Raw genomic sequence first — 25,555 nt, 5'->3', positions numbered from 1 at the left:
CAGAAGTGATTTTCGGGTTGATTTTTAAAGGTCATTTTCAAGCCTTTCTCCAGTGGCTAAGTAAAAATAACTTCTCAAAACAACATGACTATTCCCTCTTAATTATATCTTGACATTTAATCTTAAGGTTTTAAAAATATTATCAATAGGAGAGTACATGGGTAATCATCTATTTTGCCTGATGTATTTCTTTCCCTTTGGTTTTTAAGTAGAAGTAATGTGTTCAAAAAGATGTTGTTCAGGGATCTTGGTGAGTCTGTTTTGTAATGTTTTCCTTCATGAACTTGACTGTTGAACATAATTTGGGTAGATGAAAGTAATACATCTTTTTAAAAATTTTTCACACACAGGGTATAATGCAAGATGTGCAATTACTTGTCATGCCCCAAGGATTTATTGCTCAGTGCCCAGATCTTAATCGCAGTAAGTCCATTAGTTCTTGTGCTGTGTGATGAAAAGTGTGCTTCTTGCTTAATTTTGTCTAGAATGTCAGTTTGAAACCGGAGGTCCCATATATTAGTTGTCAGCATGGACTTAACTAGATTGACCTCCTTATAAATACAACTTGACCAATGTAGTGTTTATAATTCTAGCCTGTCCAACTTGCAATGACTTCCATGGACTTGTGCAGAAAATCATGGAGCTGCAGGACATTTTGGCCAAAACATCAGCCAAGGTAAAAACTATTTAGAGTGCAGGGAGCTCAGAAATCCTTGAGGTTCTTTATAGGTTTTGTTTTTTTTTATAACCACAAATGTTCACCTTTGAGACTTTTCTTATACTATACTGTTTGCTGGGATTGAATCTAAATCTCTGCTCGAGGAAAGGGCTTATAAATGTTCAAACCCTTGCCATCTGTGTAACAAATGATTCGGTAAATCAGAAATGAGGCAGATTACCTGATTTTCACACTGCTTATTACAGTAGGATTTATTGTTTATTTTAGTTTTTATTATTATTTATTTTTATTCAGTTTTTCTTTGTAAGGATGGAGGTGAGGGGGCATTGTAAAGAATACGGACACTAGAATTATGTCCAGGGAATGGTCCCATGGATGCTTTCTACCACTGTGTTGCTGTTGTAGGATATTTCACGGTCGTAAGCATGTATCAAGTTTCCCTGCGATTTCACCAGACTGTTGTCATCTTGCATAGTTGTTACTGAGAACCTGCAAGTTGTCTCGTATATCTATGATTTGTTTCTGACACGACATAAATTCTGAAATTTGTTTCTTCCCTTGGGTAAACACGTTCATGAAATTAAACATTTTTAAAAATGGAAAATGCTTTTCAGCAGTGTGAGTGATGCCATTTTTACTTAGCCTCCATTTATATCTTATAAATCGTATTTTTTCCCCCAAAGGCAGAAACCAAGTTTACCTCAAAAAAAGAGGGGGGAAAGCTTTTCTTTTAAAGTACAGGCTTAAATATATTGATGACAATAATAGATAGGCACAACCATCATTACTGCCATACAGGGAAAAAAATCCGGTGCCTTTCTGTATTTCTGTATTTGCCTTTCTGTGTTGCTGGAATGGTGAACATTGTGAACCCCTTCCTTTGTGCCACAGCTGTCTCGAGCTGAGCAGCGAATGAATAGGTTGGATCAGTGCTATTGTGAGAGGACCTGCACCATGAAGGGAACCACCTACCGAGAGTTTGAGTCCTGGACAGATGGCTGTAAGAACTGCACGTGCCTGGTATGGCTTCCACTGGGAGTTCAGACGAAGGGAACTCAGAAGCCCCCACTCTTTAAAAATTTATTAAAACAATGTAATCATGAAAATTTCAGGACCCGTTTCCTCCAGACACAACACTAAAGTGCCAGCCAACCCGGTCAGATCTAAAGAACTGCGTGTTGCATTATTAAAGCCACTTTCTAGCCTATAAAGATGATTATGGTTTAGAAATGCTATAAAATTTAAGTTTATTGGTGCACACATGAAGTTAGCAACTTAAATTGGGTTAGTGAAGGTGATTCCCAAGGGATTCTATCTGTTATCCTTAACATTTTGAGGGATTTTCCCCTCATGGGTTTATTAATGTGTTTTAATAAAACTAAATTATATGCAGCATGAAATATTGTCACCAGATTGGGCCATACAAACAAATAATGGAGTTTAACTTAGCAATCTTTAAAAGTTTGTTCATATGGGGGAATAAGAATTAGAGAATTTAAATAAATATGATTTCTCTAATGGGCATACTCACAAAGTAGAGATATTTAGTGCATTACTGTTTTAAAAATAGGTTCATTTTCAAAGAAAAGGTCAAGACTAGTTGGTTTTTAAATTTTAAATTGCACATGAATTCATCAGTTAAAAGTCATTTACTGGAAAGAAGCCAGAGGTCTATGTGAATTAGCCTTTAAAAAAAAATTTCTCCAAGTTCATTAAGTTTGTTCAAAAACAGAATTTCATGCACTAAAAAAACCTAAAGATACCTCTGAAATAGTCATATGTGTGTGCATGTGTCATATATATGATTTCTGTTCGGGAACATATCATGTTCCCACCAAAATTATAGCACTTTACCGATAGAGTGAAGCCTTCCCAACTTGTTAAATGGGGGACAAAAATCAAATTGAGTAAAATGCAAGATGTGTATAGTGAGGTTGGTACGGTGAGTAGAGAAGCAGCTAGCTGCCTGGGAGTTCTGGACGACCTTCGGGAAAGAACTTCCTCGCCATCCTGTTTGCAGTTTGGTGCTCCTTGTGGTGGTGCTTAAATATCCATGGGAAGATTCTGGGTCCTGAGACTGGATCTGCAGGATGGCAGCACCTATTCCAGGAATCCCCTGGTTTGAAGGTGCTCATTCTGTGCATAATCTGGGCAGACATGAGGCTTACCTCTAGCCCGCTCTTTCGCTGTCAGTGTGCGCTCCTCCCTCCACCCATGTTCTCATCCACCTCACTCCAGAAGGGGGAGAACTCTAGGGTATGTAGCATCGTCACTGGACAGAAGATGGGAGCCAATCACCAACTGCGTTAGGACCCAACTCGTTATTACTGCGGGTCTCCATAGTATGGGTTTTACTATGTAATAACCACAGAGAATAGTGGTATTTGTGACGTTTTATGTGAAGAGTTTGAAACTTAAACAGATTAAAATATATTTTCAGGCTATCAAACTGCAACTTGGAAATTCTTTAAATATTGCTTTCTTCTCAGAATGGAACCATCCAGTGTGAAACTCTGATCTGCCCGGTTCCTGACTGCCCACTTAAGTCGGCTCTGGCGTACGTGGACGGCAAGTGCTGTAAGGAATGCAGATGTGAGCATAACTTTTATGATGAATACTTGGTTTTGGCAAAAATAAAGCTCCGTATTAGTAAATATTCACCCATCATTGGTTTGGTCTGGGCCCCTAAAAACTTTTAGAAATCATGCAGATAGGAAGAATACCTTCTCCACTTTGGTTGATCAGTTCTCCATTTAGAAATGCTATACTCACATTTAACAGGGAAATTTTTTTGTTGGAGGAATCTGTTCTGTGTAGTGACAGTAGTAGGAAAGGTCTGTAAGAAACATAGTGGTAGGCAATTCTCATCCTACTACTGGATACACATACCTCCAAAATAGGTTAAGAATGGTCCACACTTAGCCACGAGGACCAAGGAAATCCATGATGAAGCGAGCTTCAAGAGCCCGTTGTCATAGGATTATCCAGTGTGGACGGGGCTGTGGTGTCAGTTCATAAAAAAGGCTCCCACTCCTCAGTGAGGAAGCTGTTTGACCTTCTTAGTAGTGGTGCAGTCCACTTCTGATGTCAGGAAATGCTCTCTGAATTCATAGCTGTCCCGAAATGGGTTCTATATCATTCATTCAATTACAAATCATTACATTCATGTTACTTACGCTTTAAAAGACTGTCCTTAAATTCTTGTTAAAAGGAGCACTTAAAATTTAGCTATTTTTGTCCAGAGGAATAGGAACCTATGTAAACAGATTTGTGATAAAGTCTGTAGAATATACAGGGCTCTGTGAGTTCAGTATCATCATACATGCACACATGGCGACGGAGAGGTGGGGGAGGAGAGGGAAAGGGTGAGGGAAAGAGAAGGGGAGAGAATGAAAGGTTGCTTGTTCTGGGCCTTTGTTCAGCCCGCTCCGTTTACCACTGCCATGCCACTGCCATGCCCGAGTCTTGCCTACCCAGTGTGCAGAGTGCTGTTGCTGGTGAAAATGACGAGTTCTCAGGGAAAAATCAGGAAGTCGTTTTGTAGTGCATTGATTTAATTCCCTCAGGACCTCATTTATATTTAATTTTATTAGACTTTACATTGAAGCCAATCCATTTCATGAAAGTATATTAGCCTAGTCAGATAGGTTCGGCTGAACCAGGAAGGACTGAATGCAATTTTTCTTCCACATGTCACTAGCTAATTTCCTCAGTGAGGAGTCATCTGAGTTTTTCCTTGAACTTGTCTTAGTATCCAAAAGCTCGTGGTGATGTTCTTTAGTTTTCTTTGTAGCTAGTCAGAGGTAGGAGGAAGAAGGGCCCTTTCTAGGGCTTTATATTCGTAACATAACAATAGCAGGAATGAGACATTTTTGCTTTAACTTCTTTTATCCTTTTTTGCACACGTACTTCTGCACTGTTACCCCTGAATATAATAGATTTGCATTAAGTGATGTCAGTTTTATTAGAGGTAGGCTGATTGAAATAATGGACCATCATGATAGATGCATTAGTCAGAAGTAGTGAATTTCAATTCTGATTTTACCATTTGTCTCTGTTACCAACAGTCAGCTGCCTACTAAATCAGACAGTGCTTGAAATCTTCCCAACAACATGCAGTTAGACTTAATGAAATGGTAAAATATTTTGAGATTTATTAATGCAAAGCGCTTCTGGCAGACTTTGGTGTTAATGATTGAAAATCGACTGTGTGTCTCATATATCATGAGAAAGCTGCAAGTAAGTAATCAGTGAGGGGACCACAACATCACTGAAGAAATGCCAAAATAATTTATTTGAGTCTTTCATTTTCTGTGGTTAAAAGTATTAAGGATAAAGTGACTTTGTCTTTCTGGTTCTATTCAGTGAATGAATGCCATGGAATATAGAGGATTTGTGCCTATATATGTTTGTATTTTGAGTATTCAAAGTACTTCCAATTCTGATGAATTCACCATTTTTTAAGAGCTAGCAAGAAATTTTCTGTAAACACCCACAGAACTTTTTTTTCCTAAGGGAAATAAGCATTTAGTTCATATGGTAAATATTCTTAAAGATTATTTGGGAATGTATCTCCACATGTGCAATTTAAAAACCAGTCAGTAAAAAATCTTCAGGAAATATGCTTGTGAAAAGTTTGCAAAAACTTTTTTTATCAAAGAAACGATAACATTTAAACCAAGTTTAATAATCATTAATGTCTTGCTTAGATTATTCAGATTTTCATGTGTGCTGTTTGAGAGAAGCAAATAGCTACATAAGAGTGAGTGAGTGAGTGTGTCTGTGTCTGTGTGTGTCACTATTACATATGAGGGGAAGCAGACAGTCTCATTTTTTTATGTTTGTTTTCCCAGTATTATTGTTATACTTCATGAGAACTTAATTTCGGTGGAGTATGAATTAAGCCATGTGTTTTTTACTTTTTAAAAGAGAACCATAAGCCTTCCTCTTACACTCTGAGCTCATCCTGTCTTTTCAACTCTGTTGCTCAAAGGCCTTTTTGACAACATAAAATTAACAAAATGTATTTTTTACTGAGACCCCTTTAAAGAGATTAATCACTTGTTTCTAAAGTCCTTGGAAGGGAAAACATATAACCTAACTGCTGAATTTGACTCTGCCAAGACTGAAATGAATAAAAGAAGTGCAAGTGGCCAGTGACTCTTTGGTGTTCTTTATCGAATGCTTTCCGGCTCGCTTCAACAGAGTTGTTTGTGCAACCCCGAGCAGCCCTGTTTTGCACTCTGCTTTATATTTTCCCTCTGTAACTTCAGCTCCAGCTCTTTATCCAAATATAAATACTGGTGAATAGTAAGAAGGTCATTGTTCTGGGAAAGAAGTCAAAGAGAACCAAGCCTGTCGCTTTTCTTTGTTTGAATCTACAGTGTTGGAAGGAGGGGCTAAGCCTCTTCCTGCTCCTACCCCTGAGCTATTGTGGTGGAGTTGAACAGAGACAGGAGATCCGAAGGCAGGAACGCCAACACCAAATAATTAAGATCATAATAATCACAACTACGTGAAGTCACATCACTTCCTTCGGTTAGACAGCACATAACTTTGCTTCTCAACAAGCATTACAACAATTCTATAAGTGGGGCATTGCTTCTGTCTTCCTCATACGAGCCAGTGTGTGACTTGTCCAAGAACACACAGTTAGGCGGAAGTCCCAGAGAAGTTCCATCAGCAAGTGCTGTGCAGTTTGAGCATACCTCCTTCTGTAAAGCCATCTGCTACAGGGGCGCCTGGGTGCCTCAGCTGGTTAAGCATCTGACTTTTGATTTCCGCTCAGGTCATGATCTCCGGGTTGTGAGGGTGAGCCCTGCCTCGGGCTCTGCGCTCAACAGCTTTTTCCTCTCCTCCTGCTTCTCCCCTCTCTTTCTCTCTCTCCCTTTCTTTCTCTCTCAAATAAATAAATAAATAAATAAATAAATAAAGAGGTAAATAAATAAATAAATGAAACCTTTACCCCCCCCAAAAAATCTGCTACGATGAATCTAAGTGATCTACTTTTATCCACTGGCAACTAAGCTTACCATGCAAAACCATTGGGAGTCCTCGCTAAGTCTAGGCCGTGGTGCGAAGTAAGCAGGCTTTGCCTCCGTTCCTCTGTCTTCTCTCTTGTTAGCCACCATCACCACATCCTAGTCAGGCTCTCAACTAGCCAACAGTGAGATTGACTGACACAAATTCAAGATCACTCTAGGAAATGTCAAGTATAAATATTTTGGGTGACTTTAACTCTGAAATAGGATGAGGTTCAACCAATGAAAATACGTTAAATCTCAACCCAGGTTAGGAAAACAAAAAGAATTGTCAGAAAATAATGATGAAAGTTCTAGCAAATGGAAAGTTACTGAAAGTCACTGAAATAAAAAAAAAAATTAAAGATTCAGTTTTGAACACAGAGCTCTGTTTCACAGAAAAGGTGATTCATGAAAATAGGGAATCTGAGGCAAATCTGAACTAATACTATAATGTCGTTTGCTGAAGAGGCTATGTTTAAAACAACAATAGCAAGGAAGGCAGATTTCCCCTCCTTTTCTGGAGAGGCATCAAATATGGGAAATGTGAATTGCCACCAAAATTGGTTGGTGCTTGTCTCATAGCAATAGTTATTTTAATTAGTACTGTCTCAAAGAGGCCAGATTTATTTGAATAAATTAAAATTATCATTCTTTTGATTGAACAAGATCAGAGTTTCAATATATAATATAGATTACATTTTAATATGTTCTGTGGTGATTAGACAACAGATTGTATTAAACGTAATTTAAAAAGTCCCGTCAGCTTAGATAAAATGAAGTTATTATAATGCCTTTGCATATTGAATAGTTAAGTATGTGGTTAATAGAGTTAGATTTTCTAAGTTTGTATTCTGACTCTACCACTAATTAGCTGTGCAACTTTGATCAAGTTACCAAAACTCTCAGAGTCTCAGTTTCCTTTTCTGTAATAGCTACTATCTATTTTGTAGGGTTAGGGTGAGGACTGAATGAGTAATATATGCAATATATGTAAAGTGGCTTGGCGCAAGGTGAGCTATTATTACTGTTTTTGTTAAAAGAACTCTTTATGTTTTTATTCATGAAAGTAGAGAGCACTGACACTATTTCATTGGGTCATAGGTGTAAAGCTACACAGGACCTAGAGACCTTCAGAACAGTCATTTGCTTTGGGGGAGGGAAGGCTTCATTAACTCTGTTTTACAGAGGAATAACGAGGCCTCGGAGGTTAAATGACTTTTCTGAGATCACACAGTTAGTATGTAACGCGAGGTAATTTTTTTTTTTTTCCAAATTGTGTTCTGATATATGATACTACCCCCTTCAAGGCACTCTCTTCCACAGTATTTTGGATAAGTCTTGACCAAGGTTGACAGTAAGAACCAATTTATCATGCATTATATGTTTTTTTGTGTCTGACTTCTTTCATTCAAAATCCTGTTTGTGAGATCCATCCATATTTTTGCATGTAGATGTAAATTATTCATGCTTATTTCTGTATATATTCCATTTGTGTTGATGTGCCACAATCCAGTCTATTATTGAAGGACAGTTGGGTGCTGTCCAGTTTTGGCCTATATAAATAGTCCTTCTGTAAACATTCTTTACATGCTTTTTGGTGGGCATATACCTGAGTAGAATTGCTTGTTCAGGGGTTAAAACTGTTTTACTTAATGGCAAAACTGCTTTAACCTTTTGTAAAATTGTTTTGCCAAACTGTTTTCTAAAGTAGTTATACCAGTTTTTCCACACCCTTACCCACACTTGGCATTTTTGATCTTTTTAATTTGAGGCATTATGATAAATGATGTTGGCACATGATATCATATTGTAGTTTAAATTTGCATTTCCCTGATGACTCATGAAGATGAACAACTTTTCATATATTTATGGGCTATTTTCATTCATTTTAAATAATAGAAAAGAAGATTATTTTATATGTACACTTTGCCAAAGAGCCTTTTTTTTTTTTTTTTTTTTTTTTGCTCTTGGCAGGAGATGGTAGTTTGGGAGGTTTAACTGTTTTATGTTCACATTAGTGTGCAAATATAGATGATTCTAGCCCTGTCATTTAAAATGCATAGCAAAGTGGGGACAGGGATTAAATGACTACCACTTAAGTAATCTGGAGATTTAAAAAAAAAAATGACAGTGTAATAAAACTGATTCAGAGACTTTTGAATATATAAATATAGGGACGAGGAACAAAAATCAGTGGGCTATAATTCACTGTGAGTTTCTTTGTTCTTAAAAATAAAGAACACAGTTTATGTAACACCTATAGGTTACATTAAAAAAGAAGTCATTTTGGAGCAACAAAACCAATAAACTCAGCTGTCTCTACGGTAATGCTGGAAGCATGGGAAATATGCGGTGTGTGCTTGAGGTTCTCATGCATGAACACAATTATAAATTAGTTGGCATTTTAGAGACGCAAGGGGCTACATGACCGGAATGCCAGTGCTGACTGAGGGGATCTATGCGATAAGGAAAAAGATAGAAATAACAATCAAAAGGAAGATGTGTTGTTTTACTATCAGATGCAGTATTTTTAGAAAGCTCCCCGAAAGTCTGTAGTTATTAGAGAATATTATGTCACAGCAAACAGCTGAATGAGCTGAGAGCTAATGGTGTTGCTGTAAATCATGTGTCTCCCCGGAGCTGCCCAGGTATAATCTGAGACTGGCCCCTGTAAGCAGGGGCCAGGGGGAGAGGGAAGAAAGAGGCAGGCCACTCCAAGTTGGTAGGTGGCAATTTTAATAATGGCAAAGGGAACTTAGAGATGAGGCCTGTCCTTGGTGGCAAGACTAACCGATTCCCACACTTGCCCTCCAAATCCTCAAAGTTTATAGAGGCCCTAACTGGGTTCAGTCACATATAATCTGCAGGTGTTTTCAACACCACATCGTTATTTCAAGGCTAAGCCCTTGGAGCAGGCTTTGGGAGTAAGAAAGGCAAGCAGAACCCACATTCCAAGGACAGGGGAGCAGGTGAGGAGCCCCTGAGTGCCGGGGTCCAGCTCATTCATGGGTCAATCGGTGATCGTGGTTTTTTGATGAAGTTCCCCAACACTTGGTTTGGATTCAGTCTTTCTCCCTCAAATTAACTTAATTTGGTATTTAAAATAATAGTGGATAAATCATAGAATGAATACACTTTTCTATTCCATGTGTATATGTGGAAAAAGAGCAAGAAAATAGTCCACTTGTGCCTTACTTACTCAAGATAATTGAACTGATGATAGGGAATATTTTCACTAAAGATGAATCATCTAAGTTTTATTAAAGAGAGAATTCATCAAAATAATCCTATAGACTTCTTAAACACTATCATTAATTTTATGCTAATACCTCTTCATAAACTCTTCAAAAAGGCATCGGTCATGCTATCTTTTGATCTTATAAAAACGGATAAGTGTCAAATCAGTGGGAAAATACTGAACTGGCAATTTATTAATAAGCAAGAATAATTAACAATATAGCCTTCAGATTAATGACTATACGAGACGTCGCATGATACAGTTTAATGATCTTTACAAAAACAAAAAAAAATTACTGTTATTAGTCAGCTTGTAGCAGAGCAGGGATGCCAGGAAAAAGCAGGGTGGAATCAGAGGATCATGATAGGGTCACAATGATTTAGTTGCTGTGTTTTCTACGCCATAGTCCAGAGTAGTAGAAATTGTTTGACTGTCTCTTCATAGGATTCTTCATAATCCTAGTACAACATTTTTAATGTTTTAACTAAAAATAATGCATGCATACAATAAATATTCAATCCATCAAAAAGATGTAAAATAAAACATAAAAATCTCCCTTTCTCTCCCTCCCCTCACAAACTATCCTTCCAGATGATTCTCAGTATACCCACTCACATGGGCATGTGTAGGCTTTGCATATATGGTAAATGGTATCACACCTTTTCCTGGACTTTATCTTGGAGAGTTTTCCATATCAGCTAACTTTTTAAGTGGCTGCATATCACTCCAATGTATAGTTTAGTATAGTTTTATTTTTTCTCCATCGAAGGGTATTTTGGTTGTTTCTGATTTGTTGTTTCTCCTATTTAAAACAATATTGTGGGATGTCATTTATAAATAATATTGGTGCATTTTTATATGGCCTTATCTCCGGAGTATCTCCAATTGCCAATGATGGAATTGTTGGGTCAAAGTTTATGGCACTTTTAAATATTGCCAGCCCTTGCCAAATCATTCCAAAAGCTGGTCCTCAGTGTTTTTCCCCTTTAACGAAGGGCACTAGATGGCAGCGCTGAGGGAAACCTGGAAACACCACTTGTCTCTGAAAGGGCATCAGGGTGGCTCTTTTCTTTTTATCCAGCGACCTTGACAAGGTAATAGCAATCTACGAGAGATCCTTCAATGAGAGATAGTCTATGGCAGCCTGAACTTTCTTGTTTTATCACAGTGTTGTCTGGTGAGTTCATATGAAATTATGGTTGAAGTTAATTGCTGTTCTGCATCTTTAGTAAATTCCATGGATGGCATAAGAGTATACTGATTTTATTTTTTCTAAAATGAGAGTAGTTTTCCAGAAGACATAACACGGGGGGCTGCCCTCTGATTCTGCGGCATTATGCTGTGCCTATTTAATCATGTCTTATTTTAAAATAATAGAGAGTACTCAGCCTGTAGTTCTTCACTCTGAATTGTAATTTGTCTTCATTATTAAGATTCTTGAATAAATGTATTTTGTGGATTTTTATTATTTTTCATGCCCCATTACATTTTCTCAAAAGAATTTCTCTGCCCATCTAATGACATTGCTTAAATGGCCTAAAACTCTTCAGAAGAAAGCTTTATGCAAATCTGTCTGTAATAATAATTAAATCATACCGTCTGGCACAATTCTCGGGGACTGAAAATGGGACTCTTTAGGTGACCAGGAAGCTAGTCTTCCTTAGTGGCCTACGGCTTTGAAGCAAGTGAGAGGATTTCAGGTTTATACCCAAGCAGAAGAGCGATAATCTAGATATCATTCACGAGACTCAATTTAAAAGAGAAGAAAAACACTTATCTTAGGCAGAAAAATGCAGCTTCTTATCTGAAGTGTTGTTAGGTAATTGTTTTAAAAATGAGCTTATTTTCTTCTCAATAGAGATCATACAAAATGGCATTTTGAAATTAGAATAGGAAAAATAAGATATGTGCAATTTAAAGCATCTTACATGCTGATTTTGGCAATTACGTAGAAAGTTGTAACTCAGGAAGAACAACTGCATAATAAAAGTAAATGGCCAGCTTAGTGCCCACCGCAGAATAAAGCTACGACCCCTACCATCCACAACAAAACGTGTAAAACAGCAACTCAGCTGCGCTGGGCTCCCTAGTGGATGCCTTGAATACTTGATGTGGCCTGTGTTCTCCAGAAGGTACTTACAGATTGTATAAAATTAGCATAGATGAAAAATTAAATGAAGAAAACACAATGATACAGGAGTTCAGTGTAAGGAAGGGTCAGAAAGGAATTTTCTTTCTCAGTTTAGAGATGGTTTTGTGATAGAGTACAGTTCAGGCATGTTTCTTTTATGCAAAAGCTGGCCCCAAATTCAAAACTATTTAACTATAAAAAATTCACATGAAATCACATGGAATTGCTTTACAAAATTGTTCTGGAGTTAGTGGGACTAAGAAAGGAACTCGGGAATGTTAGGTTTGTAAAATATCTATTTGTCGAACGGCTGCTGTAATCCCAAGGCCCGCTCTGCGAATATTCTACCCACATTATGCATGAGAGCCTTTGCCTAGATTTTGCTTCTGAATGACAGCAGCTGCTGTTCACACCCTCTTCACTCCAGCTACTGAAACTGTTGCCTGTATTGGGGAACTGGCTACTTGGTCTCTGAGATTTGGGCCAAAGCCATAGGCGTACTAGGTTTTTAAGACTTGAGGTTCGGATCTTGGGCTTATTGTTCGTTTTATACTTAATTTCATTGATAATGCACAAAAAATTCTGGGCCGGCTGGCTTCAGAATGGTCTTCACTTACAAATATTATTTCAAGTTGTAAAGAGATATCTATCGACACTTGCGCAACAAACTCAGTAACTCGGGAAAAAGAATTTGAAGTCCACCTACCATAATAGATACACATATAATATTGATGATCTTAGCCGTTGGCGTGTGACCCAACGATCCATGACACATACACTGATAATTTTGCTGAGACCTGAATTTTTGTCCAGCAAGCTATGAGGCCTGCATGCAGGAGCCCATCACGGAGCTCAGGGCTTCTCCGATTTTAATGGAATATGAATCACCTGGGGATCTTGTTGAAATGAAAATTACCCTTCAGTGGTTCTGGGGTGGGGCCTGAGAGTCTGCATTTCTAACCAGCTCCTGGGCCATGGCGGCCCCGCTGGGACGGGGAAGGCACGGTGAGTAGCAAAGACTTAGCTAGTGGCTGAGCTTTCGTTTCCTCTCTTGAATCTCACATGTGCAGTAAGGTTTCCGAATACCTGCTTTCGGGTTTATGATTTAAGCTGACATTTATTAAGTATGTTCTGAGTGTGAGAACTTGACATGAATTATTTCTCTTGCTTGTTATGAAGATGAGGAAACCAAAGCTCAGGGAGGTTCCTTCACTCGCCCGAGCCGACACCCCGGGTAGAGGGGCGGCAACACATGTGGTGGGTTTCAGATGCTGCCTCTTGTGATGGTAGCATACTTCATTAGTGGAAAGTCCGTTTGAATGGAGAAGTTACACAATTCATGATGTTCCAGAGATAGCACTAATCCCGTGTTCAAAGGATATATAAATTCTTAGGAAATGCCATTTTAGGATTATCATTATTATTTCTCTGTGCAGAGAGAAAGGCGACAAAACATAAACTCACACTCATTACTAAAGTGAAGTGTCTGTGTCCGTTATAGGAAGCGTGACTTTTCATTACTTTGTAGTACCTCACGTGTGGAACGGAAACTGTTGACTTTGATCATCCGGGAAAAGAAATCTCAAAAGCAAAAACCTTCTGGTTGGATTTTTATTTGATTTTGGTAAAGAAAGAACAGGAGAAGCATGTTGAATTAAAACTTAAAAATATCTTAACTAGAATTTTTTTTTTTTTAAGATTTTTATTTCTTTATTCGACAGAGAGAGATAGCCAGCGAGAGAGGGAACACAGCAGGGGGAGTGGGAGAGGAAGAAGCAGGCTCCCAGCAGAGGAGCCTGATGTGGGGCTCGATCCCATAATGCCGGGATCACGCCCTGAGCTGAAGGCAGACGCCCAACTACTGAGCCACCCAGGCGCGCCCCTTAACTAGAATTCTTAAAGTCAGCGATCACGGAGAATTCTTCCTCCTTGATCCTCAAATCTTTTTTTTTTTTTTTTTGAAGTTTTCTCTGCATTTTCATTAGATGAGGTCTCTTTCTAAATGTGCTTGGTGGAATAATTCACATGGGTCTGCTTTCCCAGTCTTTTAGAAGCTTGCTACTGTCTCATAAGATATATAGTTCTAGTTTATGCCAGGTGGCTATGCTGAGATGGATTGTGCTGTCTCGGTGTTAAATTAAACTGTTCTCATCCAACTTGTAACTATGCATGTCCCACATACATTGATGTCTGCTTTTTTATTGTAGGTCTTGTAAGAGTAAGAAGATTAATAAAAGCAACCCAGTACTAGAAAACTTTAGAACATTGCATTTTCCAGAAGCTTAAATTCCCTTTTCTCTTTTGCAAAAATTCTCGCATTAATCCATGTCTTCAGAGTTGTGCTCTCTGCCTCTTGATTCCTGAGTCTATTCCAGAGATGGTAATCCGGGAGGAGGTAGTGAGCCTGCATGAATGTCCCTTGCAATGCTAAAACCCGTGTTTGTGGATGGTCCTGGATATTGCCTTAGTTTTTATTCAACCTATTTGAGTCTTTTTGGACAATTTTACATGCCCAAAATTTATGGTAGCATTATTTGTAAGAAGACACAAGGCATGAACTTTTTTTTTTTTTTTTGCCTGAGTTCTTATTGTTACATTGGGAAGCTAATTCTTTATGATGCTTGGAGGAAGAGGGAAAAAATGCCATGGGTAACACATTCTTTCACATTATTTTGTGGGTAAGTGTCATGTTTTTAAACCAATAAAAAATTGAGCTTTTCTGATCACAAATTAGGTCATCGCACAGCAAGCAGTCTTATGAATTTCCCATTTATGTTTGTGTGTGTAGCCTACCTCCAGAATTTCTCAGGCCCTGAATCTCAGAAAGGTCACTTTCGTTTGTTGGTTGAAAAGAAGGGAGGGGGTGGGCTAGTACAGAACAAGATGGACATTGTACTTGTTCACTGATTGGTTTCATCTGTTAGTGTCCCTTCAAACCACGATTCCTAAATGCTCAAGGACCTGGAGCTGGGGGAGACAGTCAGTAGAATGTGAAGTGGAATGTAAAAATTGGATTAACTGTCCTGGCTGAGTCTGCCATATGTCCACGAATGAACTTAGGAGCTGGAGAGCTTGGAATAATTCTAGAAATAGTAGTATGGGGATGATTGTTCCATGCGTATAGAACTTGTATCTTACCAGTGGGTCTCTTTTCTCTAATCTTTACTCATTTGAAAAATAGTAGTAAGCACCTTCTATGAATTAATCTCTGTTAGACACTGGGGATACAGTGATGAACAAAATAAGATTGCTCTTTGTCCTTTTTTTTTTTTTTAAAGATTTTATTTATTTATTTGACACAGAGAGACAGCCAGCGAGAGAGGGAACACAAGCAGGGGGAGTGGGAGAGGAAGAAGCAGGCTCATAGCAGAAGAGCCTGATGTGGGGCTCGATCCCATAACGCCGGGACCACGCCCTGAGCCAAAGGCAGACGCTTAACCGCTGTGCCACCCAGGCACCCCTGCTCTTCGTCCTTTAAGATGTAATAGTCAAGTCGGGAGATAGACATTAATCATATAATGATCAAATATGCAGTGCAATGTTGCAGCAGTATATTGTTGAAGAAGTGTCTGCAGTAAGTGAATTTCATCTAGCAAGGAGATCAGGGAAGGCATCCTTCAGAAAATGATGTTGCAGTTGAGATAGGATAAACCAATAGCATTACACTAGTGAAGAGAGTAAGAATGTTCAGGCTGAGCAAATGTAATGTGGAAGGGCTCTGTATCAGGAGATAGGATGTTGTGAAAGGAGGCTGGTGTGGTTGTTGGGGCTGATGTGCGGAGAGTCAAGAACATGATGTGTAATGCAGCTGGAGAGGTAAGAAGGAGCCAGATTCAGGAGTTTTAGTTTTACCCTAAGGGCTAAGAGTGCAAGTTACATATTTTAAGCAAGGCGAGTCTATTTTTGCAGTTATCCAGAGAAGAAATGATGGAAGCTTCAATAGGTAGTGGTGCTAAGAAGTTAGATTCTGGATGTATTATGAAGGTAGAACCAACAGGATTTTCTGATAGCTTGATAATAGGGTAAAGAGAAGAGTGAGGATGACTCCAAGGGCTTTGGATTGAGGAAGAGGAAGGATGAGGTTGCTATTAATTATGATGGGGAAGGCTGCTAAGTGAGCTGGATGTGGGAGAGTGACTAAAATCAAGAGTTCAGTTAGATATGTTCTGTTTAAGGGGTGCTTTAGTCACTTAAATGGAAATGCAGAGCAAGCAGTTGTATATGTGAATCTATTTCTTACCTGTCCCAGAGGTAAGAAATAAAAGTAAAAATCTGGATTGTTGAAATTATTTTTTATATGTTTATTGGAAATTTGTATTTTTAATTAATTTTTCATGTACATCGTCCACTTTAAAATTCAATTATTTGTATTTTTGCTTCTTGATTTGTAAGAGCTCATTTTATAAAACTCATCTATTATATATGTTGCAAATGTATTTTCATAATTTTCTTAATGCTTCTTTGGTGTTTTTCAATATAGAGATTTAAAATTTTATGTAATTCATGCTAAAAAAGGTCTTTTTTATTTATAAAAATATTGACCTTCTAACCTCTGAATGGCTCCTCTTTTTTCATTTTATTATTTATTATTTTTTTCTTTTTCATTTTAAGTTTAAATAAACTCATATTTGTGTGCATGAGATAATTCTGGTTAACTCTTTTTTTTTCTTTTGTCAAACAAGTTAGCCAATAATTTCAGTAGTATTTGTTGAATAATCCTTTTGTTCACTGATTAACTTGCTACTTTATCTTATGTTTAACATTTACATACTTACAAGTATTTGAACTTATTTCTAGGATTTCTGTTATTCTCTATTAATCTGTCTCTTGTGGTACCTGTTCTACAATATTTAATTATTGTAGCTTTGTAGTATGAGTTATTATCTTGGAAAACAAATGTACCATCATCTACCATTCTTTTTTAAAAAAGAGATTCCTGGGTTATTTCCTCTTGTTTATGCTTCTAGATAATTTTTACGTATCATGAGAATCACCTGTCCCTAAATGGTTTTAAAAGCCTGGGCATATGTGTGTCTGATTGTAGTAACTTTTTTGAGATAACTCTTTGGGTACCACAGAAAAAATTTTGGTAGTTATTCTTTTTTGTGATTTTATATGTATTAGTGAAATCAGTCTCATTGTTTAAGATTTCAAATTCTTCAGAGGTGGAGTAATTTTGGCTGTTGACAAGTTCAAGGGTATGGCTATGGAAATGGATACTTAAGTCATGAAGACACGAAATTGACACGAAATTCACTGTATATTAGGAGGCAAGCAAACTGAGATTCTAGGTGTTGAGCAAGTATTCCGAAGGCCAGTTTCCCAAGACAGATTGGAGAGGAAGATTGTTTTTTAGGTTCCAAAGTTGGGGACTGTTGTAAAGAGGTGATGTTAACGAGGAAAGGTAGTAGTGGGTGTAAGAGATGGATGTCACAGATATCCAAAGGAGGATTGATTTTTACATGAGGATGAAAGAGTGGTATTTGGGGGCGCCTGGGTGGCTCAGTCATTAAGCATCTGCCTTTGGCTCAGGGCGTGATCCCGGCATTCTGGGATCGAGCCCCGCATCAGGCTCCTCCGCTAGGAGCCTGCTTCTTCCTCTCCCACTCCCCCTGCTTGTGTTCCCTCTCTCGCTGGCTGTCTCTCTCTCTTTGTCAAATAAATAAATAAAATCTTTTTTAAAAAAAAAAAGGAAGAGTGGTATTTGGGAGTGGCACTCCTTCCTATGGCAAGCATACCGGTGGTGGGGGAATATAAAAAATCTACATGAGGTGTTTTCAGAGAAAGTACTATGCTCACTGAAAATCCAAGTTTCAGTCAGAGCAGAGAAGTAGAGGGTGCTTTTTGTGCGGTGTTAGATTATGGAGGACATATAAGAACAATGTTTGAGATGGAGGATTGGAAGCCCTGTGGATCAGTTGGCTTTTGCTTTGTAGCAAAATATCCCCAAACATGGTAGCCTAAAACAGTAATTTGGCTGGTTGGAAATTTGGCCTGGATTCACTTGGGAATTTGGGGGCGGGGTTGGTCTGTTTAGTTTATCTTGGCTGGACTTGCTTATGCATCTGTAGTTAGCTGGTGGGTTTGCTCAGCTGGTTTGTTTATGATGGCCCGACTTTTGTGGCTGGGATACCTGGAGCATCTTTCCATGTCTTCCATCAACCTAGCAGGTTACCCCAGGGTTGTTCATATGACAGATATAGATTTCTAAGAAAATCCAAGCTTGCAAAACCTCTTGAGACGGAGGCCAGGAACTCAGTTGGACATTAGTACTACTATGTTCTGTTGGCCAACTCAAGTCACGAGGCCAATACAGATGATGGAGGACCTGTAAGATCACATTGAAAGGGGACATAGATGTAGGGAGCACAGAACATATAACCATTTCGGTAGTCTTCAGCACCTTGGGAGGATGATTCAAGGTGAAGGAAATCCAAAGAGATATGAAGATGAAAGCAGGAGAGATGCGTCTGGTTGCTGTTTTCAAGTTAGAGAGTTATAGCCAAGAATGACAGGATATGGAGTATGGTTGTCTTCACTGAGCTTAAGGGCCTGATTCTCACTCTGACACTGACTTTCAGCTTTTGTGCAGCCTGAATTCTAAGATGGTATCAAGAGCTTGGTGAAACCAGTGGTCGACTGCCATGTCTGATGCCATCACTTATGGAGATAACAGATGGCATATGAGATGGCATGCAGTTTTCCTTTTTGAACAGTGGTTCAAATAGAAGAGAAATGCGGAATGCTGCCTTTAAAGAATCCTAGCCCAGAAAAGCAGGGACCGTAAATGGTGAACTCCTAGGATTCTAATCTCAAGGTGGAAATAACCGTGGTCCTAGGTGAGTGGCAAGTAAGGAGTGGTGCTTCTAGAGAAATTCTAACCCATGGTTATATAAAATGAATTCAGTTATTGCGTTTCACACAAGACAGGGTTCCTTTGTCATTTAAGTCTGCATCTCCATCACTTGGCACAATATCTAATGCATCGTAGGTGCTCAATAAATGTGTGTTGCATTATCGAATGAGGTGTTCCAAATTTTGGCCCCTTTCCAAGAATTTTTATTGTACTCCATCTTTTTATTTTTTATTCATTTATTTTTTTGTACTCCATTTTTTGGATACATATTCAATTTAGATTATTATGATTTATAAATTTAGATTATTATGCCTAGTCCTCATCTACAAAAGCAATAATTGATTGTGTTTTTCTTCATTATGTCAAGTTTATTCTTTCTCTATTTTGAAGGGGGGCTTTAATAGAGCAGAGTAACTAGGGGTGATGTGTGGGAACAATTGACAAAGTTAATAGCATTTAGAGAAAGCATTCATCCTGAAAAGAATATAATCATCTTTTCTGCATTCTTTGTCCTGAATGTTGCAAACTTTCACTTAGGGCAAGTTCAAACTGTTTTCTGATTCTAAATACTGTAGGATAAAAAAATTCCCAAATAATCCAGTCATCACAGATAGTATGTCAGGAAACTAAAAGACATTTAACTGGGATAGTTTCTTTAGCTTGTGCTAAAAACAGTGTTGAGTTTTCCTATATGCAGCATTAATGCATATATGCATATAATGCATTGGGATGTTAGGTCTCTCTCTCTCCCCCCTCCCCTTTCTATCAAAAGAAACTTCTTTATACATGAAAGAAAATATATTCTACCAGATAAATGAAGCATAATTCAGGTGTTGTTGTTTTCAGGTATCATGATTTTAAAAATACCACCATATAGGGCGCCTGGGTGGCACAGCGGTTAAGCGTCTGCCTTCGGCTCAGGGCGTGATCCTGGCGTTATGGGATCGAGCCCCACATTGGGCTCCTCCGCTATGAGCCTGCTTCTTCCTCTTCCACTCCCCCTGCTTGTGTTCCCTCTCTCGCTGGCTGTCTCTATCTCTGTCGAATAAATAAATAAAACTTAAAAAAATAAAATAAAATAAAAATACCACCATAATTATTATATCAGGCTGAATCAAAAAAAAAACAAGAATTTATAGGTCAAACCTTGCATGGAATCTGTAGTATTTTGACACATATTGTTGAATTGTTCTCAAAGTCTTTATCAATTTACATTTCTGTAATGTATGAGAAAATATACCTGTTTTTATACACACTCTCGAGCATAAGATAGTGTATCATCATTAAAAAGAAAATATTTATTAATATGATATATGGTATGTGGTACCTTGTCCAGTGTGACTTGAGTATCGTGAATGGGTGTGAGAATGTAAGTAGAGTATTTGGGGATGAAAGTGGAGAGGGAAGCAGTGGCCAGATAATGCAGGCCTTTCAGGTGATTTGAAAGACCTTGCTATTCATCATCAAAGCATTAGGAAGCATCTGAAGGGTTTTAAACAGCAGTAAAATGTGATGAAGTATTATATTTTAGACAGATTACTTTGCAGCAGTGTGGGAATCAGATTGAAAGGAGCAGGAGGGGATGTGGGGGACATTAGTTGGGAAACATTAACACTAGTCCAAATGGAGAGGGGTTGCAGTCTGCTGTAGGATAATGGTTGTGGAATTGGAAAGAAGTGAATGGATTTGAATATGTAGGAAGTAGAATAGATTGCTTATAGTGATTGGATTTCAGGGGATGAGGGAGAGAGATGTATTATGGATGCATTTTGTATTTTAGACTTGTGCAAGTGGTGGATGGAATGTTACTTACTGAAGGAGAGAGCACCAGAGTGCAGGCAGGCTTAGGAGGAGGTTATGAGCTCAGTTTTGGTCACACTGGATGCCCATGGATGTTTAAGAGGAAATTTTGAAGTTTCATGTATAAATCTGAGGTTTAGAAGAAAGGTTTGAATGGGAGATATAAAGATCAATGTCTGCTTATAGATGATAATTGAAGCCCTGGAAATGGTTAGCATCGCTATGGGAGAGAATATAGGCAGGGGAAAGGAGGACAAAGACCAGTCTTTGAGGTATTCTAAGATTTAAAATCTGTAAGAGGCGCCTGGGTGGCTCAGTTGGTTAAGCCTCCGTCTCTCGCTTTCCGTTCAGGTCATGATCTCATGGGTGGTGAGATGGACTGTGTTGCCCCATGTTGGGCTCTGCACTTAGCAGGGAATCTGGTTGAAGATTCTCTCCCTCTGCCCCTCCCCCCACACACTTACTCTCTTTCTCTCTCTCTCAAATAAATAAATCTTTTAAAAAAAATAAAATCTATAAATGTGGAGGAGCTTGTAAAATAGTCCGAGATTGACATGGAAAATCAGAAGTATTTTTGTACCATGGAGGCTAAGGGAAGAATGTTTTAGGAAGGAGGGAGTGAAACATGATCACCAAGAGCGCTGAGAGAACAGGAACAATGATACCTAACATTTTGTCATCAGATTCAAAATATGGGAGTGATTGTCCTAGTGAGGGCATTTTTGGTGAACTTTCGAGAAAGGAGGCCAGATTAGAGCTATGGGGAGTGGAGAGGAAAAGTGGTGATAACTTTTTGCAATAAATTTGGCTCCGGATGGAAGGGGAGACGGAGCAGTTATGGGAAGCCTATGTAAGGTTCCGAGATTTTTTTTTCAGTTGGGAAGAAATAGGAATAGATCACACTCAAATGTTGATGGCCTGTATCCATTACAGAGGGGCAGGGAGAGAGAGAGAGTCAGAGACGCGGTGGAGGATGAGAGTGAAAGTAGAAGGGAGGAATTAATTGGTGGTACAATTTGAGCAGAAAGGCTAGAGTTCAGAGCATAATTGGAGGGCTGTGCTTTTGCTGGGTATGGAAACAGGAGGGAAGAGTGGGTGGGTATAGATGTAGCTGAATGTATAGTGTTGGTGGAATGGAAGGTGTCTGTACTGACAACTTTTATTTTCTCTGTGAAGTGAGACCCACAGTGAATTGTTCGGAGGAAGAAGCAGAGTCAGAGGTAGAGTTAAGATGGGTTGAAAATAGTTGCCTAAGGAATGTAATGAGGTGGCCAGAAAAGGAGGACCTGCATAAAGTCGCTGACTGGAAGCCGTGCTATTATCCATTTGCTTATACAAGTTTCCCCGAACCTTTTGACAACCCAAATGTAGGGAGCAAGAAAGGATATTGATTTGTCTGTGGTTGGGATTTTTATTTCTGGATAAAGAAGTTTGTGGTTTTGGCCAAAAATAGATTACACTTAGGGACTTAGGAATTGGATGGAAAAGAAGGTAAGGACAGTTCAGGACTGTTAAGTAGGGAAAAAGTTCAAATTGAACAGGAAACACTAATGAGGTTGAAGAATAAATGCAGTGAGAGTAGTTGAGCAAACGAGTTGGAAGTGCAAGGAGTTTGAGGTGGAGAGCAGACTGAGTTAGAGCTGGAGCAGATCTGAGTGAGCCAAGAGCAGAACGTGGCCAGGCAGGTGAAGTGAGGGTGGGGTCAGAGGAGCAGAGAGGCCAGCGTGCTGGATGGTCAGTCATACAAATGTCCAAGTCTTCTGGGATGTGGCAGATATTTGGGTGGAGAAAGAAACTGTGACTCAGATTTTTAACACCAGCAGTGAATGAAGGGGTAAATGAGTGTGAATGGGATGTGTGTGTGTGTGTGTGTGTGTGTGTGTGTGTGTGTGTGTGTAAATGGTAAGAAAGTTGGTGCGATGAACCTCAAGCAGCAGATATTTTTTGTGAGAGCAGAGGGGGGATACCAGCTATACCTCTGACACTGAAGTACAAAGTGTGTACTTCCTGATGTGTATGATGAATGAGTTATTTTGCGTGTCACAGATTGGGTGGCTTAAACAATCAAAAGTTATTTTCTCACAGTTCTAGAGGCTAGAAGTCCAAGATTAAGGTGTCAGCAGGTTGGGTTTGTGTTGAGGCCTCTCTCCTTATCTTGTAGATGCCTGTCTTCTTGCTGTGTTCTCACGTGGTCTTTCCTCACTTCCCTTTAGTCTCTGGGTGTGCGAACTTTCTCTTCCTGTAAGGACATTAGACAAGTTGGGTTAAGGACCACACTAATGGCCTCATTTTGACTTTGTCCCCTCTTTAAAGGGCTTATCTCAAATATAGCCACATTTTTGAGGTACTGGGGATTAAAATTTCCAACGTGTGATTTTGAGGGGACAGGGTTCAGTACATAACGATGAAGTTTCCATGATAGTAAAACGGTGTTTAGCTATCCCTTGAGAGGTCCATAAGACAAGTGATATTCATGTGAGGAAACCAGAATTCAATTAAGGTCAAAGGCCAAGAGGATGAAGCTAGAAAAGAGATAGATTAGAATTCCAGAGGCCTTGGGTGGGTTTGGTAGTGAAGAGATTTGTGGGGTGCAGGTGGCTTTGTAAAAGAAAGAAAAATGGTATTAAGGAGGAATAAATGGATAAAGTTAACTTTGTTGGTCCACAAAGTGGGGAGGAGAAGAGATATTTGACTTTTTGTTGAATTAGCTGCCTCACGGTGTTGTCAATAGTAATTTCTGATGAAGAAATAGTGAGTTTACAGTGCTTTTCACAGAATTTTTACATCTGTTTTCTATTGCTAAGTGGATGGATTTTTTTTTCTTTACTTTATTTTTTTCAATAGGTCATTATTTGTATAAAGGAGAGCTATTGATTTTGGTCTGCTTATTTTACAACCCAGTTATTGGTTCAAATAGTTTCTCAGGTATTCTCTTTTGTCCAGTTCATCATTCGTATCTTCCGTAAATAGTCATCATTTTATCTCCTTTCTAATATACCTCTAATCATATTATTTCTAATAACGGTGGTGACTCTGGAGCTCCTTGTCATATATTGGCCCATGGTAAAGACTGGATTTTATTCTTAGAAACTATATGCAGTGGTGTAAATAAAAATTAATGCAACTAAACCAGAGTCAGTGGCAGTGAAAATGAAAGAAAAGGAATAGCTTTCATAATACAAAACTTGGCTTTTGACCAAATGTAGAGTCTGGGAAAGGAGAACTTCATTTAGGTGATAAACACGAGGTAGACTGCCTCTTGTGTTCACCCATTAGTATAGGATTATTTCCTTATGGTAAATGTTTGGAAGGGTAATAACTTGCCAGTGATTATTTATCATTTTAATACTTTACCACAGACTACCTAGCTGTATCCAGTTATGCCAGCTGTATTACCATAGTCCTTCACCAACACTAGGAACCATCATTTAAAATTTTGTTAGATTCATAGGAGTAAAATGATATCTCATTGTTCCTTTATGAATGGCCTTCCCTAACTTGAGGTTTGACAAATATGCAGTTAAGTTTTCTCCTGGTATCATTTTAATATTTAAATACATTTGGGGTTTATCTTTGCATATAGTGAGTGGCACAAACTGGCTTTCTCCCGTGAAGAGTGAGCTTGTTTTTGTAACTCTAAATGGATAGCATTTTGAAAGTGAAAAATGTGGCCTAGGAATTCCATGCGAAGGGAATAGCATTCAACCAAAATTTCTTCATTAGAAATATTAATTCATTAGGGATAAATTTAACAAAAATATCCATTAGGAGTATCTTACATGTAGAGTACTCACCATGACATTTAAAGCTCTAAACCAGCTATTGAAAACTGGCAGCAAGTGAGCCATTAATATACTAGCTAATATTTACTGAATGCTTAACTGTGTACTAGCCCTGTGTCAACCATTTTGTATATACTTACTATATACATTACCTTATTAAATCCCTGAAACAGTCCTATGAGGTAAGCATTATTATTACAATAATGTATAAGGAAACAAAGTGTTAAAAGGTTAAATAATGTACGCAAGTCACATAGCCAGGTCCTTGGCCACTATTCATAGGGCCTTTTGCCAACCTACTGACTGTTCCCTAAAAATATGGTTTATTTTACCAACTCCGTGTTTTAAATTTTGACGTGTTTTGAGTCACATTGACAGCACTGGTAATGGTAAAGTCAGAGACGGAAAAAAGAGTAGAAAGAAAACCAATTAGAATTCATCCATCCATCCATCCATTCATCGAACAAATAACTCAGTGCCTTCATGTTCCAGGCAGAGGTCTAAGGGCAGGGGACAAGATAGGGAATTAAAAAGAGACCGAAATCGCTAATTCTGTGGCCTGAGTAGAGCTTACTTTCTGTGGGGGAGAGGACAGTAAACACAAAATCAATTATAATAATGTGAGGTTGAAAGTACCATGAAGAACAGTCAAGAAAAAGGTATGGAACATGACCGGGCAAGGTGCTGTGGTCTCTTGCGGAGGTGGCATTTGAGCCAAGACCAGAATTAAGTAAAGGAGCCAGCCATGTGGCTGTTTCAACGAAAGTACATGCACAGGCTAGAGGGCAAGCATGTGCTTGGCCGCGCGTGTCTAGCAGACTGCAAGGGACGCAGGGCAGTGTGGTGGGGGAGGCTGAGAGGTGTGGCGGGAGCCAGGAACCCTGGCTTACAAGAACCTGACGGATCTTGTGAGCCTAGGTAAGGACCTGGGGTTTGATCTCAGCCTGCTTAGTAATTTAGGGGATAGAAATGAGGACATAATGGTGGGGCAGTGGCAGTGAGTGGGTTACCACTGTGGCAGTACCTGACTTGACCATGGACTATAG

The 25,555-nt window shown here is 38.8% G+C and overlaps 1 protein-coding gene across 3 annotated transcripts in view; it reads left to right on the top strand.

The window, feature by feature from the left end:
* The window catches only part of NELL2 (neural EGFL like 2), a 377,959-nt gene that overhangs the window by 149,490 nt on the left and 202,914 nt on the right, over window positions 1–25,555 (top strand). For all 3 annotated transcript variants that reach the window (XM_057318980.1, XM_026502054.4, XM_057318979.1), the window contains 4 exons: window positions 351–423; window positions 594–676; window positions 1,571–1,699; window positions 3,169–3,271. In XM_057318980.1, coding sequence (XP_057174963.1) covers window positions 351–423; window positions 594–676; window positions 1,571–1,699; window positions 3,169–3,271 — 388 coding nt within the window. The remainder of the gene's footprint in view (window positions 1–350; window positions 424–593; window positions 677–1,570; window positions 1,700–3,168; window positions 3,272–25,555) is intronic.

The sequence above is a fragment of the Ursus arctos genome, unplaced genomic scaffold (genome assembly GCF_023065955.2).
Source record: "Ursus arctos isolate Adak ecotype North America unplaced genomic scaffold, UrsArc2.0 scaffold_26, whole genome shotgun sequence".
Lineage (NCBI taxonomy): Eukaryota > Metazoa > Chordata > Mammalia > Carnivora > Ursidae > Ursus > Ursus arctos.
The sequence above is the reverse complement of the archived record's forward strand: the minus strand, read 5'-3'. Positions and strand labels throughout refer to the sequence as shown.